General features: G+C 40.7%; 1 protein-coding gene across 3 annotated transcripts in view; it reads left to right on the top strand.

Annotated features, from left to right (window-relative positions):
• Nucleotides 1-16,932, top strand: part of SLC24A3 (solute carrier family 24 member 3) — a 592,036-nt gene that overhangs the window by 355,671 nt on the left and 219,433 nt on the right. For all 3 annotated transcript variants that reach the window (XM_073557431.1, XM_073557430.1, XM_073557429.1), the window contains exons 4-5: nt 2,263-2,337; nt 7,269-7,353. In XM_073557431.1, coding sequence (XP_073413532.1) covers nt 2,263-2,337; nt 7,269-7,353 — 160 coding nt within the window. The remainder of the gene's footprint in view (nt 1-2,262; nt 2,338-7,268; nt 7,354-16,932) is intronic.

Here is a 16,932-nt window from a genome sequence, read left to right as displayed (position 1 = left end):
TCTACAGGATAATGGGGAAAGCGACAATAGCTTGAGGGGTTTCAGCAGGTTCGGTGCTGGTGAGTTGGCACCAGGTCATTACAGGCTTTAAGCTTTCTAATTGTAATGGTTGTGTCTGACTGGGCAGGGACAATGCAAAAGAGACAATATAGAATTAATCTTCAGCTCACCTGGTCCTGCCTGCCCAGTCCTCCTTTCCATGATCTCGGTGCACGGAATGAATCCATCCCCATCTGGGAGAAAATTCTTGGTGAAAAAAAAACTTTTGTAGTTCCAGCACACAATATAGGAAAATTAAAAAAAAGCCTTTATTTAGTCCATCATTAAAAATTACAATACTATGTAATAAAAGCATGTGTAGGCAACACATGCTTTTATTACATGGTATTGTAATTTTTTTAATTTTCCTATATCGTGTGCTGGAACTACAAAAGTTTTTTTTCACAATGCAAAAGAGAGTATACAGACATTACGGCATGGATTTGCTGCTGCTGGTTTCTGTTTCCCTGTCTGGTTTCCCTGTTTGGTTAAAAACTTGTTTTACATCACCAAAAAAATCATGTGATCCCATGCTGTCCTGTCTGTATCCTCTCTTTTGTTTCCTCTCCTGCCCAAGAGCTGTGGTATGATCACACCATGTTCCTGTTATTACACAGCACGGGCACATTTATAAGATTATCTTGGGAAAATAATATTTTTTTAACACATACAATTGTGTAACTTATTTTATTCTAAGATCTATTAACGAAAATGTACTTTGTTTGTGGGACAAGACCTTTAAATTTGTTTCCATATAAAAAGGTTCATCGCTATATTTGATAAGAGAAAATGCAGACATTGTTTTAATAAATTTTAAGGTTGGCCCGCGATGTTGGCCAAGCTTTTAATTTTGGCCCTCTGTGTATTTGAGATTGACATAATTGCTGTAGAAGGTGTTTTTAACTATGACGTGTCTCTTACATTAGATTACCCATTTAAGCAAGGAATTTTTTGATTTTTCTTTCCTTAGGCCTCCAAACATTTTTATTCTATTGTTCTAGCCATGTTAAAAATAATAAAATCAAATCAGCTGTTACTCATAATTCCCCAGCAACAGCTCCGAGCCTCTGCCACTGCTCCAGAGAATATGCACAGGCTGCAGTGGTAATATCACATCTGCAGCGCTTCAGCCGATCACTGGGCTCAGTCTCTCCAGTCATCTACTGCTAAGCCTGGTGATTGGCTGCAGTGTTGTTGATGTGACATTACCACTGCAGCCTGTACACAATTAGGCCTGTTTCACACATCAGTTTTTTTGTGTCAGTTAAAATCCGCCAAAATGGCGGAAAGCGGATCCGTTGCTAACTGATGTGAACGGATGGCACCGTACCGTTTTTTTGACGGATCCGATGAATGAAGAATTTTAAAGGAACCGCAGCCTGGGAAGGGGAGAGAGAGAGAAAGAGAGAGAGAGAGAGAGAGATTTTTTTTCTGTCCGCCAGAAATGATTTCAGGGTTAAATTTCCGGCTGACTTCATTCCTCCGCGCATGCGCATTATAAAATGCGGATCCTGCAGCAAAAAAAAGTTGCATGGTCCGTCCAGGCATGTCGGCGGACGCAAAAAAATTGACGGATCCGCAAAAAAAACGGATCCAACGGATGGCCATCCGTCAAGATCCGCCAGTAATGCAAATCAATGGGGAAAAAAACGGATCCGCCCAAAAAAATGGCGGATCCATTTTTTTTTGCAAAACGGCGGATTTTGACTGATGGTCAAAAACGGAAGTGTGAAACAGGCCTTAGCGGAGACTCAGTGCTGGACGTGGGAAGGCTATGAAGCAGATTATTTTATTACTTTTATAACTTATACATCAAATTAATAAAGTTGAAATTGAAAAACCCCTTTAATATGTGAAAGGAAACTTAACTTGAACTTTCCAAATGTCATAGTTGTAATTTTCATTAATATTGTTATTTAGCATCTCACGTAAATGACTGGAAATAATAACACTTTATTTTTATTTTTAGCCAATAAATTTATTCATTGAGACTAGGCAGATAATTATACTCAAATACGCTAAGAACATGTCAGTGTCACTATACTGAGTGAGAAAATGCAAGATATCTACATCCTCCAGTAACTGTTTATAGATTTACGATCAATCTGTTCTACCAACAAATGATATAAGGCATGAATTGTGTAAGCATTGGCAGACTTAGAGTGACTACCTACCACATCCCCTATGTCGGCGTTTATATCTGTCTTTTTCTTATTCCCACAGGCGATGTACATGTTCTATGCTCTGGCAATTGTCTGTGATGACTTCTTTGTCCCGTCTTTGGAGAAAATATGTGAAGTAAGTATGAGTTAATGGATGTGTTCTAAGAGAAAATATTTCATTTATGCCAACTCAAAGCTACTAAGAATACTAAATCTTCAAGTCATCAGCAAGGGCAAAACATCATAATTAAAAGCTGCTAACTAATATAGTAACCAAACAGTATTTCAGAAGATCACTCGCAAATCATGGTGTAGACAGGTCACTTATTCTAACACTTGGAATACGTAGTCATAACCATGGTGGTTGACGGTCCAGTCATTGTTCTCTGTTTTCTTTAAGTCAACCAACAATACGCTGACATGAGAAGGAAATGTAATATAAAGAGCTTTCATCTTCGGATAGTCTCGTATCCATCGACCATGGTACCATCCACCACTTACTTTTATTCTAGCAATATCCAATATTCCTTGGTGCTATCCAGGTCTTCCATGTTCACTAGTAGAATTGTTTGCATGGATCCCAAAACAGTTAGTTAAATAATATTTTTAATTTCTACCATTAAGTTTCCTACTAGAAACACTTAGCAATTCACATACCAAGCTCCTAAACATCCCTGTGAAGGGCCCAGATTTCCCAATTTAGAATTGTGGAAGTGTGCCAGATAGAGCACCAATCACCGAGAGTATAAACAGCATGTTGTGATCTTTACTCTGCTCATTCTTAGGAACTTTTCAGTCTTGCTTTCCAAAGCATCATGTGACTTAAAATAAATGTACATGGAAAAATATATCACAGTTGGGTTTGTTTTCCAGGACTGGTTCCTAGTTCTATTCTCATCCAGGCATTTAGTTCTTTCTCTGTTTCATTTCCAGCTACTCACCATTTCCAGACCTACTCATTGACTTAGTACATCAATTTTGTTTTCTATTTTTTTTCCTATGTGTCTATTTTCTCCTGAGATTTACCCTAAAAAAGGCAAGTTACATTTAAAAAATTGAGAATAACATAAAACATGAAGGTATTCGTTTTATAAATGAAGTGTGAAATTGAAGGGTTATTGCCTTCTTCACACATGGGTATTGTTAGATAGTGCTTGCACTTCACAATTTATTAAAAATTTCCAGCCATAATATATTAGCACTTTTTTTTTTTTTTTTACAGGCCCTTGCCTAGGAGTTTGACCACTGCTGCTTTGTAGCTTATAAGAACTGTGCTAAAGCTTTCTAGGGTTAGCAGTTAATCAAGTGATCCCAGACAGATTATGAGCAGCCTTTACAAGCTCAATAGTAAAGAACATGTAAGCACTGTACATATTCAGTGTTCGGTCTCCTAGGGATCAAGCTTTAGGCAAAATAATGCTGTTAATATCTCAAAAACAGCAGAAAATTTAAAAAAAAACAGTAAATTTCAAAAGTGCTTTTTTCAACCACTTTAGAATTCTCACCTATGAAGAAGGGAATAACTCTTTACGATTGGCCTACTTCTGTAATGGAGAACTAATGGGGCTGGCATTTCTTGCTCAGTGATGGGTAATCTCATGTTCTTCCGCTTGTGTTATCTATAACACTCAACTTGAGTTATCTACTCTTTATTCGCAATATTCTCACAGTCATTTAACAATTCCCACTTCTCCCAAGTTGTCTCCCAGTAGTTCAGGTCAGTCTCTCATTCGAGCTGAAGTCAGTTGGGCTTGGGTGCTCAGTCACCAAAATCAGAACTGTTGACAAATGCTAGTTGGGTTGTCATATGCTACTTCCTGCCAGGGACTATTATGGAGTTCTGTCACTGTCACTGAGGCCTCTAGTTGTCACTGTTATGGAAGCCTCTGAGTACTGTTATGAGGGGGTATATATCTGTTATCATTGCTGTTGTAAGCACTGTTATGGATGTCAGTGCCTTCAAAACAACCGCTTCTGCCAGTGATTCAGCTGCTCCATGGCAACAGGGTAGCTCTTCTTCTGAACTTCTCTGTCAACATGGTGTGACTTCCAGTATCGTTCTAATTGACAGCTGACTTCCCGCAGCTAGGCATCTGGGAGTCGGCTGTCAATCAGTATGATGTCGGTAGTCACATCTCCTCAACAGAGCAGAGCACAAGAGAAGCTGCTTCCATTTCGACATGATGTCAGTGGAAGCCGCTGAATCACCGATATGAGCAGTCTGTGACCACTCAGTGCCATCAGTGATTAGCGCTGGGGCACATCAAGCAGGTAGTTAGCAGTCATTAATCGCAAAGTGAAAATTAGGATGCCAGTTTGGTTACTTCTGAACTGCAGCTTCTCCCATCATTCCTGTATTTAAGGCTGTGGTTACACTGACATTTTGTCTGCAGCACAACAGTCACCATATGCTGCTCCTTTATCACAGGATAATGAAGGTCAATTGAGTACTCGTCGCAGTACCATGTGGGTCGCAAAGCAACCCTACTCCCCTGCATAATCACTATGATGTAGAAGGGACATAGAGCAATTTTTTAGTTACGTGAGCTGTGTTTTCACTAGTATTGATATGTAGCCCGAACCTCAACCAAACAATGCCAAAGAAGTTGCTTAAGCATGCAGATCACTTTGTTATTGTGGAGAACAACCACACATATTTTCTATTTATTCAGCTCCTAAAGGTAATCTGTCAGCAGGATTTCACCCTCCCAAACTATTTATATGTGCATGTAGCTCTTTCAAAGACACGTCCAGTAATACCTTTACATGGCCCTGAGAAATCAGTGTTTGAATTGACATGCAAAGGCTGAAGCACTATGGTAGATCTGAAGACAATGGAGAACGTATATAAAAATAGAGAGCTTTAGATCACAATACAGTGCTGAGAAGGGTCTACTCTCCTTTCTTCACTATAAGCTAAACAAGGTCATATACAGTTGAAACAAGAAGTTTACACTTTTGCATGTTTTTCTCAATATCTGACATGAAATCAGAATAAACCTTTCCTGTTTTAGGTTAATTAGGATTACCATAATTATTCATATTTGCCAAATGCCAGAATAATGAGAGAGAGATATTTTAAGTTTTTTTTTATTACTTACTGCAAAATCAAAAGTTTACATACACTAAGATTACTATGCCTTTAAACAATTCTGGACTGCCCATATGATGTCATGTGTTTGGAAGCTTCTGGAGACACACCTGTGAATGTATTTTAATGCACACCTGAAACACACTGCTTCTTTGTGTAGCATTATGGGAAAGTCTCAATAAATCAGCCAAGATATCAGGAAGAGAATTGTGGACTTGCACAAGTCTGGCTCATCCTTGGGTACAATTTCAAGATACCTGAAGATGCCTCGTTCATCTGTACAAACAATTATACGCAAGTACAAACAAGATGGGAATGTAAAGCCATTATACAGCTCAGGAAGGAGATAACTTCTGTGTCCCCGAGATGAAAATGGTTTGGTCTGACATGTACATATCAACCCAAGAACAAAAGCAAAACACCTTGTGAAGCTGGTGAGATTGTGTCAATATCCACAGTGAAATAAGTAATCTATCAATATGGGCTGAAAGGCCACTCTGCCAGGTAGAAGTCATTACTCCAAAAGAAACATAAAAAAGCCAGATTAATGTTTACAAATGCATATAGGAAGACAGACCTTAATTTTTGGAAACATGTCCTGTGGTCTGATGAAACTAAAATTGAACTTTTTGGGCATAAAGACCGTTGTTACATTTAGAGGAAAAAGGGAGAAGCTTGGAAGCCTAAGAACACCATCCCAACTGTGAAACATGGGGGTAGCAGCATCATGGTGTGGGGTTAATTTGCTGCAGGAGGGACTGGTGCACTTCACAAAATAGATGACATCATGATAAAAGAAGACTATGTAGCAACATTAAAGCAACATCTCAAGACATCAGCCAGGAAGTTAAAGCTTGAGCAGAAATTTGTCTTCCAAATTGACAATGACCAGAAGCACACTGCCAAAACAGTATCCAAGTGCCTTAAATATAACAAAACTTGGCACACACTGTGTGCCAAGTTTATATTATATCCACCACGGATTGGGCCCCTACCTGTGCACCACCTATACCGGAGTTGTGCCAACGGTGTCTCATCATTAAATATAACAAAGTCTATGTTTTGGAGTGGCCATCACAAAGCCCTGATCTCAATCCTATTGAAAATTTATGGGCAAAGCTGAAAAGGTCGGTGCGAGCAAGGAGACCTACAAACGTGGATCAGTTACGCCAGTTTTGTCAGGAGAAATGGGCCAAAATTCCGACCAACTATCGTGAGAAACTTGTGCAAGGATATCCCAAACGTATGACCCAAGTCATTCAGTTTAAGGGCAATGGTACCAAATACTATTGAAATGTATGTAAACTTTTCACGTTGCAGTAAGTAATAAAAATGCCTTAACACATTCTCTCTCATTATTCTGGCATTTGGCAAATATTAATAATTATGGTAATCCTAATTGACCTAAAACAGGAAAGGTTTATTCTAATTTCATGTCAGATATTGAGAAAAACATGCAGAGGTGTCTTTTTATATAGTGTATGTAAACTTCTGGTTTCAACTGTATATTTTTTTTTGTGGTTCCGAACAGTCACCTCCACAAATGTACAATGCCTAATATACATTCTTTTACACTGTTGGTTTTTGGGCAATTCATGCAGAGGATAGATGCCTTGAACACAATCTAAAATGAGCCTTACATCTGTATAATCAAGATGGAGCATCGAGAAAATGCAACATGAAATATTAGCCCTTGGGTTGGTTAAACATCGAAGTGAAATTGAATTAATGTATGTAAAAAATGACCTTATTCCAATGCGCATCGCATTCCTATAATTTGTCCTTTACTATAAATATATTTAATTTTCATGTTAGAGAAGGGCAATACATCAGTTTGAGTATCAGAAAAAAAGATGGTCATGGAAAAATGAGTAACAAAATGTATGGTGATTGTATTGTACCCATATATACTAATTACTCTGTCTTATAGAGCAAAGCTTCTCGGTCACACATCTCATGTCTCCCTCTCTCTACAGAGATTGCAGCTCAGTGAAGATGTGGCTGGCGCTACGTTCATGGCGGCTGGCAGCTCCGCTCCAGAGCTGTTTACCTCTGTGATAGGTATGGTTAAACCCCTAATTTAAAGAAAATGTGTCCCAAGAAGTTACCTATTGTTTAAAAAATGTTATTTTTTTTAATGTTAACAGATTTTAGTGTTTTTTTTTTCTAATTTAGTATTTATATTAAAAAGCCTAAAGTGTTACAGCTTTCACAATGGTCATTCAGAAAAATTATAGACTGACATTTCTTGTTCTGCAGAGTTCACTTTTCAGCATTTATTTAAAGGGGTTGTTCAAGATTGAGGTTCACACAGTGCACAGTGTCAGGATTCTCTGGTGCTGGCGCCAGGAGCAAGGAGACACGTGTCCACAAATATGTTATTTGCATACATGCAGTCATATGCAGACTAGATGTGCTTGGCCTCGCTCAATCAAATTGAATTTAGCAAGGCCAGACACATGTAATCAGAATGTGGCCAGAAGTAGGCAGATCGCATCCTTGTGGTCATATGACCATCTGCTCTCGGTGCCGGCAAATCCTGACAGTGCACATTGTGCACACTTTGAGGATTCACAAGTCTGCAGTCACATACATTGACTGCAGACTTGCGTCCCAAGCCTGGAAAATGCTTTTAATTTTTAACACTGGCTGACCACAATAAGGCCAAGTTCACACCACCATATTATCGGTCTGCAGGAAAAGACTGACAGCACATGGACCAATCTTATTCAATTGGGCTATTCAGATGTGCATTTGTTTTCACGCACCAAATCTATGTATGAAAAAAAAAAATCACAGCATGCACTAGCTTCTTCCATGCTTTAGAAGGGACTCGCCTATTCAAGTATATGGATACCAAAATAAAATTGGATCCCATATGGATCAACCATGTAGCATCCAATATTTACAGATAAACTTCATTCTTAACATAGGAAATTTGGGCACCCTGGGTCAAAATTACTGCTATTGCGAACAGTTAAACAAGTTGAAGAGGAAAAGAAGGCTTAACCCCTTAACGACCAGGGGTATTTTTGGTTTTACATTTTCATTTTTCCCTCCCCTTCTTTCCAGAGCCATAACTTTTTTAATTTTCCGTTTATATGGCCATGTGAGGGCTTATTTTTTGCGGGACGAGTTGTACTTTTAAATGACATCATTGATTTTACCATATCGTGTACTCAAAAACGGGAAAAAAATTCCAAGTGCGGTGAAATTGCAAAAAAAGTGCAATCCCACACTTGTTTTTTGCTTGGCTTTTTTGTTAGGTTCACTAGATGCTAAACCTGACCTACCATTATGATTCTCCAGGTCATTACGAGTTCATAGACACCAAACATGTCTATGTCCTCTTTTATCTAAGTGGTGAAAAAAATTCCAAAGTTTGCTAAAAAAAAAAAAAAAAATTTGCGCAATTTTCCGAGACCCGTAGCGTCTCCATTTTTCATGATCTGGGGTCGGGTGAGGGCTTATTTTTTCCGTGCCGGACTGACATTTTTAATGACACCACTTTTGTGCAGATACGTTCTTTTGATCGCCCGTTATTGCATTTTAATGCAATGTCTTGGTGACCAAAAAAACGTAATTCTGGCGTTTTGAATTTTTCTGTCGCTACGCCGTTTAGCGATCGGGTTAATGCTTTTTTTATTGATAGATCGGGCGATTCTGAACGCGGCGATACCTAATATGTGTATGTGGGATTTTTTTTTTTTACTGTTTTATTTTGATTGGGGCGAAAGGGGGGTGATTTGAACTTTTAGGTTTTTTTAATTTTTTTTATTTTTAAACATTTTTTTTTTTTTACTTTTGGCATGCTTCAATAGCCTCCATAGGAGGCTAGAAGCATGCGCAACCCGATTGGCTCTGCTACATATGGGCGATGAGCAGATCACCCATATGTAGCAGATTTACTGCTGTGCTTTCAGCGCCGACCACCGGGTGGCGCTGAAAGCCTTATGCCTGGAACAACCATAGAGGTCTCATAGAGACCTCTGGTTGTCCAGGCAACGTGACGCCGACCCCCGATCACGTGACGGGGGTCGGCGATGACGTCATTTCCGGCCCGGCGGCCGGAAATTCTATTTAAATGCCCGCTGTCAGCTTTGACAGCGGCATTTAACTAGTTAATAGGCGCGGGCGGACGGCGATTCCGCTCGCGCCTATTGCGGGCACATGTCAGCTGTTCATAACAGCTGACATGTCTCGGCTTTGATGCGGGCTCAGCGCCGGAGCCCTCATCAAAGCAGGGGAAATGTCTGATGATGGACTGTGTCCGTCATTGGACATTAAGGGGTTAAAGTTAAAGGTGACACATTTCCTTTGTATTATAGGCAAAAAAAAATAATATATACTGTATAATATATCATATTCTAAAAAGGAAATGGGATGATTCAAAAGTTTGGGCACCCTTGAAGATTTGTGTGCTCAGATAACTTTGACCAAGGTTTCAGACCTTAATTATCCTATTAGGGTTATGGCGTCTTCACGATCATCATTCGGACAGTGTTTACAAGCTGTGATACTTGCAAACGGGGGTGCTACTCGGTATTAACCATGCAAGGTGCTCACACTTTTGCATTCACCCATTTTCCTTTTTTTAATTTTTAAAATCTCAAAAATGACAATATTTTTTTTTGCCTAAAATACAAAGGAAATGTGTCATCTTGAACTTTAGGCCTTATAGAGATCAATCCATCTTCAACTTGCTTAACTGTTCACAATAACAGTAATTTTGACCAGGGGTGCCCAAACTTTTACATGCCACTGTATACACATAATGGTGGAACATGTGTTATCTATACACATATAATAATAGGTCCTGTGTTATGTATATACAGTATGCAGGGGCGGACACAGACTGCAGAGGGCCCCTGTGCAAGAAATCTTCCCAGGCTCCCCCCCCAATACTGCAACAAATTTAAAGGGAACCTGTCACCCCCCCGCAGGCGTTTTTAAGTAAAAGAGCCACCTTGTGCAGCACTAATGCTGCATATGGTCAAGGTGGCTCTTTTATTTAGGGTACCTTGCACCGCAGAAATAATCGTTTTTAAAATTGGTCAGACATACCTGATATTTGTCAGGGAGGCAGGTCTTTCCCCATCTGACAGAGACGCCTCACATCCATCACTCATGTATTCCTGCATTGTGTCTCCGCCTCCAAATCTTTATCAGATAACTACTGCGCATGCCCAAGATTCCTGCCCCGCAGTGTGAATAAACCATAAGCGACTGCGGGGCCGGATCTCTGGTCACCGAAGTCATGACAGAGGATGGGCGACGGTAACCAAGAAGACATAGAACAGCGCAGGTGCCATGATTTGAAAATAAAGATTTGGAGGCGGAGACACAATATAGGAATACATGAGTGATGGATGTGAGGCGTCTCTGTCAGATGGGGAAAGACATGCCCCCCTGACAAATATCAGGTATGTCTGACCAATTTTAAAAACGATTATTTCTGCGGTGCAAGGTACCCTAAATTAAAGAGCCACCTTGACAATATGCAGCATTAGTGCTGCACAAGGTGGCTCTTTTACTTAAAAACACCTGCGGGGGGGGGGTGACAGGTTCCCTTTAAGTAAACATATAGGTTGTATGAGCACGGGACTATGGGATGGAGGATAATCATTATAATTTGTTATAACTAACCACCGCTAGTTACTATGCCCGGGCAGCACCAGGCTCTTCAGGTAATATATTTATAAACAGCATAGAATGAATTGAATTACAATGCAAAGAAGCAGTGTTATCACTCCCCAGTCTGCAAATGTTGGCTGTAATCCTGCTGTATGGAGGCTGAATGAGGTTTTAGGCCTGTAGTATAATGATCCCTGGCCTTAGCTTATCAGCTTCCGCATATATATATATATAGGGTAAGTAAGAGTCTTCACCATAGCGTATAGCATCAAGAACACAATCTGTCAAAGGACACTGTTCGCAGTGTTGTAGGAGGACACGATGATGGATCTGAAGCATTGCCTGAAGTGCCTCCATGGTTCCATCACAATCTCCTCCCGAAATTACCTCATTTCCAGTCAGCTTCCAGCACGTCACTTCCGGAGGAACGTCACATGCGAATTTTAAAGTGCTCCTCGGGGCTCCGCTGTGTACTCCTGTGTCCGTGGGAAAAGTAAGCTCCCAGCTGGGCAGTGAGGCAGACTCTCTCTCAAAATCGGGACTGTCCTGTTGGGAGGTATGAATGCTCCCCACCATACACTTTGTACACGTATGGCTCCACACACCACATACACACACGCTTTTTATGCCTCGTACACACACGGCTCCGCTCTGTGCACCTCGCACACACACGCGGCTCCACTCAGTACACACGTGGCTCCACGCCGTAAAACTCGTACACATGCGGCTCTGCTCCGTACACCTTGTACACACGTGGCCATGCTCCGTAAACCTTGTACACACATGGCTCCGCTCCGTAATCCTTGTACACTTGCGGCTTTGCTCCATACACTTTGTACACACGCAGTTCCGCTCCATATACCTCGCACACACGGCTCCACTCCGTACACCTCGTAAACACACACAGCTCTGCTCCGTACACATCTCTGCTCCGTACACATCTCTGCTCCGTACACCTCATACACGTGCGGCTCTGCTCCGTACACCTCTTACACGGGTGGCTCTGCTCCTTACACCTCATACACACACGGCTCCGCTCCGTACACCTCGTATACACACACGGCTCCGCTCCGTACACCTCGTACACACACAGCTCCACTCCTTACACCTCGCACACACACGGCTCCGCTCCGTACACCTTGTAAACACAGAGCACTGCTACTTCCACCCTGTAAACTCCCCTGACCCCACACATAAACTTAGTTCCCCTCATCCAGCACGATGACAACCAGCACAGCAGAGTCCTGCGTAAACCAAGGGCTAGGGCTGTGCACATGATCTGTGATGAGGTCACAGGAGGGGAGGAGTCAGGAGTCACATGATCAGGGGGCCCTGACTCCTTCGCGCCTGTGACTTCATCTATTACAACAAGCCTCTTGCACGACCGCAGCACCAGAGTGCAGAAGAGGCTAAATTGTAGGTCCTGCGGGTAGAGGAGCGCATAATGCCGTGGCCATCTGCTGCCTGCAGCTTGAGCAGCTGTCTCAACTCAAATCATTATAGCTGCACCCCTGCATGCAGTGCTGGAGGGGCCCCTTCTCCCCCGGGGCCCCCGTTCAATGCACGGGCTGCTCTGGCGGTAGGTCCGCCCCTGACAGTATGTGTAGATGTATAGAACGCAAGATCCAACATTCATAATGCACAATGACTTCTGTACTGATCACGGATCCTACCTAGATAGTTCTCCCATAGAAGTCAATGAACATCTGTAGTCTTTTGTAATGTATACTGTAACATATATACATATTGTGCACATATAGATATCACAGGATCCAGCACTAAAATGGATCTATCCTGAAGATTGCTGCATGGCGTTGGTAATTCACCAGACATAGGAATGTAGAGATTTTACAGATACATAACAGAGGTTTCCAAGTCTAGAGCTCTGCTTTGTCATACATGGACCACAGTGTCTTTTCATAGCTTGAAGCTCATCTAGGATACAACCCACCATAAATTGCACCTATTCCCGCTGGTTTGTATTCATGGATTTAATTCTTTACACATACTTGTCATAGGCTTTGACATATATTAGACACTGTAAGTTCATTCAAGTCATAAAACAATTCAGAGACCACAAAACCACAATGTCGGTTCATGCTATCCACTGTCTAATTGGAAAGAATTCTTTTCATTCGGTCCCATAAAAACTATTCTGAAGAGAAGGGGCCGGCTGAATGAGGGCGCGCAGAAATGTTCCAAAATATTATTATGCACCCAATAGAAAATAAACACATTTTGCCTTTTGGAACTTCTATTGTACATGGGATTTGTCCTTTGTCTGAGAACCTTCTTGGGAATATAATTAAATTCAGACTTGTTCACTGGAGAGTAAACCATATTTTATAGATTGCTGTTAGTGGCTTTATTTCTATCTAGGATGGTAATAAAAAGGAGATCGGACACAACGGTACAGTGTTCTAACCAAACAGCAGTCTATAAAAGATGCTAATTAAACCAATTATATGCCTTGCTTTATGCCTTGCATATTTTATGGCACGGGTCCCCAATCTTTCTTACTTTGAGAGCCATATTCGGCTCTGAGAGATGTTTGCGAGCCACAGTATATGCAAAGAAATCATAGAAGCCCCCGTGTGACTCTGAAAGTAATAATTCCCTGAGTACCCTCTTGTAAAGTAATAATACTTCAAATGCCCCTTTATAAAGTAATAATGACCCAAGTGCTTACTTATAATGTGATAATGGGCTAAGCCCCCTTATAAATTACTTATGTCCTTAGTACGTTTATATAAAATAATGCCAAGGGTCCCCATATAAAGTAGTAATTCCATGAGAAACCTCTTGAAAAGTAATAAAACCACAAGTGCCTTATTTGAAATTAATAATGCCCTGTATGCCCCTCGTAAAGTAATAATCCCCCAAGTACCCCCTTAAAAAATAGTAATGACTTGAGTGCCACTTTTAAAGTAATGTCCCTTCAGTGCCCCCTTAACAAGTAGTAATGCCCCCATTATATGCCACTACAGCTGAGAGCGGCACTCGCTTGAGCAGACAGCCTAATTTGTTGGGTCACGCTGTGATTTTATTCTACGCAGGCGATGAATTGCCGGCTTTTCAAAAGACATTGGTGTGCAAAAATCGAACGGCACTCGCATGGTCCGAGTGCTGTGTGATTTTTTTTTCTCGCACCCATTAACTTCTGTTGGTGGATGCGATCCCATTTCCGAATACAATCGCAGCATGCCGAAATTTTTTTCTAGTCCAATTGCAATACGAGCTAGAAAAAAAGTGCAGATGAACACCCAGTGATAGAATAACATTGGTCCGAATGCAATCTGATTTTTTTTCCAGTTTCTTTAATCAGATAAATTTTTATTAATTTCTCAACATTCAATAAAAGACAACACCCAACCAAACCCCCTCCCCCTCCTTGTTCCGGACCACATAGCAATTAGCAAGTATCTTATTATATTAAACATATTTAAGCTGAATAAGGCAATCTGTACACTCATGTGCAAATAAACATTATGAAAGATAAGTCCCAGGTCTCCAAGTTGTCTCATTTTCACCTGAAACAGGAGGGACATTGTGGAAACAGATTTTATATCCATCACTCCAAGGACCTTAATCAGACATATCTCGCTCGACACAAGTAATGATATTACCATGCACCCCCAAGTAAGGACACAATATCCAAGCCTTAGTGAATGCTCCAGTCCTCCCACATTGTATAGAATTTATGCAGGGTTCTCTTATTTTGATATACTCCTTCCAGACGTAGCAGTAGATTCATTTTTTCCATAAATTCCCTAAACGTAGGTGGCGCCCTGTCCAACCAGTGTGCTGCTATAATTTTCCTGGCTTGATATAACGTTCTTTTAATTGCTAACCTTATGTTTGCATCTTCAGCAACCCCGTCCACAAAACCCAAGACACAAACCAGAGGATGCGTAGGAATCACAACCCTAAACACCATGTTTATGTGGTCTATGACTTGAGTTCTGAAATTCCGAATGGACCAAATGACCAAAACATATGTAGCAAACGGGCAGGGCCCAAACCACATCTCGGACACAAGTCATCCTCTCTTACCCCAATTGTATTCAGACATTTTGGAGTCCTGTATACCTGATGCAGCAGATACATCTGTGACAGCCTTTGTGCCTCACTAGTGGACAGCTGGGAAATGGAGGATAACATGTCATCCCACTGCTCATTGTCAATTGCCCCAACATCCTGCTTAAATTTCTCTTTACACTTCAACGGATGTTTAACTATAACCTGGGCAAGGAGAAGTTGATAAAATCTAGAAATTGCACCAGTGACAAAATCCTGGTTCCCAACTATAGAAAACAATAAATGATTATGGGTTGTAAGTGGAGTAAGGAACTTCTGTTTATGCCATGTGTGTCTCATTTGAAGGAACTGAAAAAAGTACTTATTTAGTAGCTGGAATTCATCTCTTAACTATTGAAAACTTTTAAAGATTCCATCCAACTGAAGTTGATCTATAAATAGGATCCCTGTTTTTCCAAATTAATTCTCTGAACATAGCTTGAAATTTATAAAAGTGTTTCAGAGGAATCCACCCCGGGGCGTTATGGATGACATAACAGCTAGGGCATAAGAATCATTTTAACCAAATTTGTGCGACCCACAAATGAGCCCATATCTAGCTGAATTACAATACAAGCTGTATTCCTAATCAGACCGCATAAAGCACCTCTCCAGTGTTTTGTTTTTATTTTAAATTCTGGAGTGGTGCTTCTAATGTAAGGTCCCTGTCCATATTCTTATACTCACCCTCTGGCATCTTCACTTGTTTTCGACTTCCCTCCGATCCCACAGCGTCATCTTGTAACCACAGCTTCTGACTGGCCGGAAGTCAGAAGTTATGCCACAAGCTCTCAGTGTAAGTCTATGAGAACAAAGTGGAAAAAAGGTCCAGCTTCACAAAAAGTCCAATTTATTGTATAAAATATAGTCCAGAAACAGTAAAATTTACATGAGTAACAAATAGGCTATGAGTTTCAAACAAAAACCTTGTTCTTTTTCAGAGCAGAAATAGAACAAGGTTTTTGTTCGAAACGCGTATCCTATTTGTTACTCATGTAAATTTTACTGTTTCTGGACTATATTTCATACAATAAATTGGACTTTTTGTGAAGCTGGACCTTTTTTCCACTTTGTTCTGACAACTACATGATGACTGCACGTGGTCCATGCTTCCCACAACACATGCCGACAGGTGAGCTGGCTATCTTTTTCCTTTTATACTAAGTCTATGAGAGCCAGAACGAGGCCAGAATGAGGGCAGAATTAGGCCAGAATGAGTCCAGATTGAGGCTCTCTATTTTTACTATAATTGGTAAAAATCAATTTGGACATCCTATTCCATCAGCCGTGACAATGGTCTATTGCTGCTGCATGGGAGCGGGAGTACTGCCTGTTACCTTCCGGTATCCAAGCCTCTTTTTTTGATTAGTCGGCCTGGTACAACGCTACGTGTGTCACACCAGACTGACTAATCAAAATAAAAGCCACAGATGCCGTTCGGTAAGAGTTGGTATTCCTGCTCTCACGCAGTGACCACAGCTCGCTATCATGGCTGACGGAATGATTCCCATAAACTCTACTTTTTACAGTAAAATATGACATAATTTATTTTTCTGCAGTCTAACCTGAGTTTTCATGTTTTTGTGTTTTTTTGTTTTCATGGACTAAGGTGGAGTGTGTGGAATTTACAGACTTGCATGGAAAGTCAGTGTTACAAAGAGTATTATCTGTTGCAGAAATGAAAGAAGCGCTCCCATCAAACTTTTTATCCTCTCAATATATTGCAATTATCATCATCTTATACAGTATTGTGTACTTACAATTGCTCATTTTGCCTTTCTACCCATCTAATTCTTCTGTATTTTATTAGGTCTATGACAACACATGATTAATAACTGACTAGCTGAATCCTTCTAAGCTCTATGTAGAAACAGAAAGTTTCTTTTCCCTGCATGAGTCATCCCCCTCTTTAACTCCTGACTCATCTGC

Source organism: Dendrobates tinctorius, unplaced genomic scaffold, assembly GCF_039654945.1.
Source record: "Dendrobates tinctorius isolate UK_male_01 unplaced genomic scaffold, ASM3965494v1 ptg000250l, whole genome shotgun sequence".
Lineage (NCBI taxonomy): Eukaryota > Metazoa > Chordata > Amphibia > Anura > Dendrobatidae > Dendrobates > Dendrobates tinctorius.
Note: the sequence above shows the minus strand (reverse complement) of the source record. Positions and strands in the feature narration are given on the sequence as shown.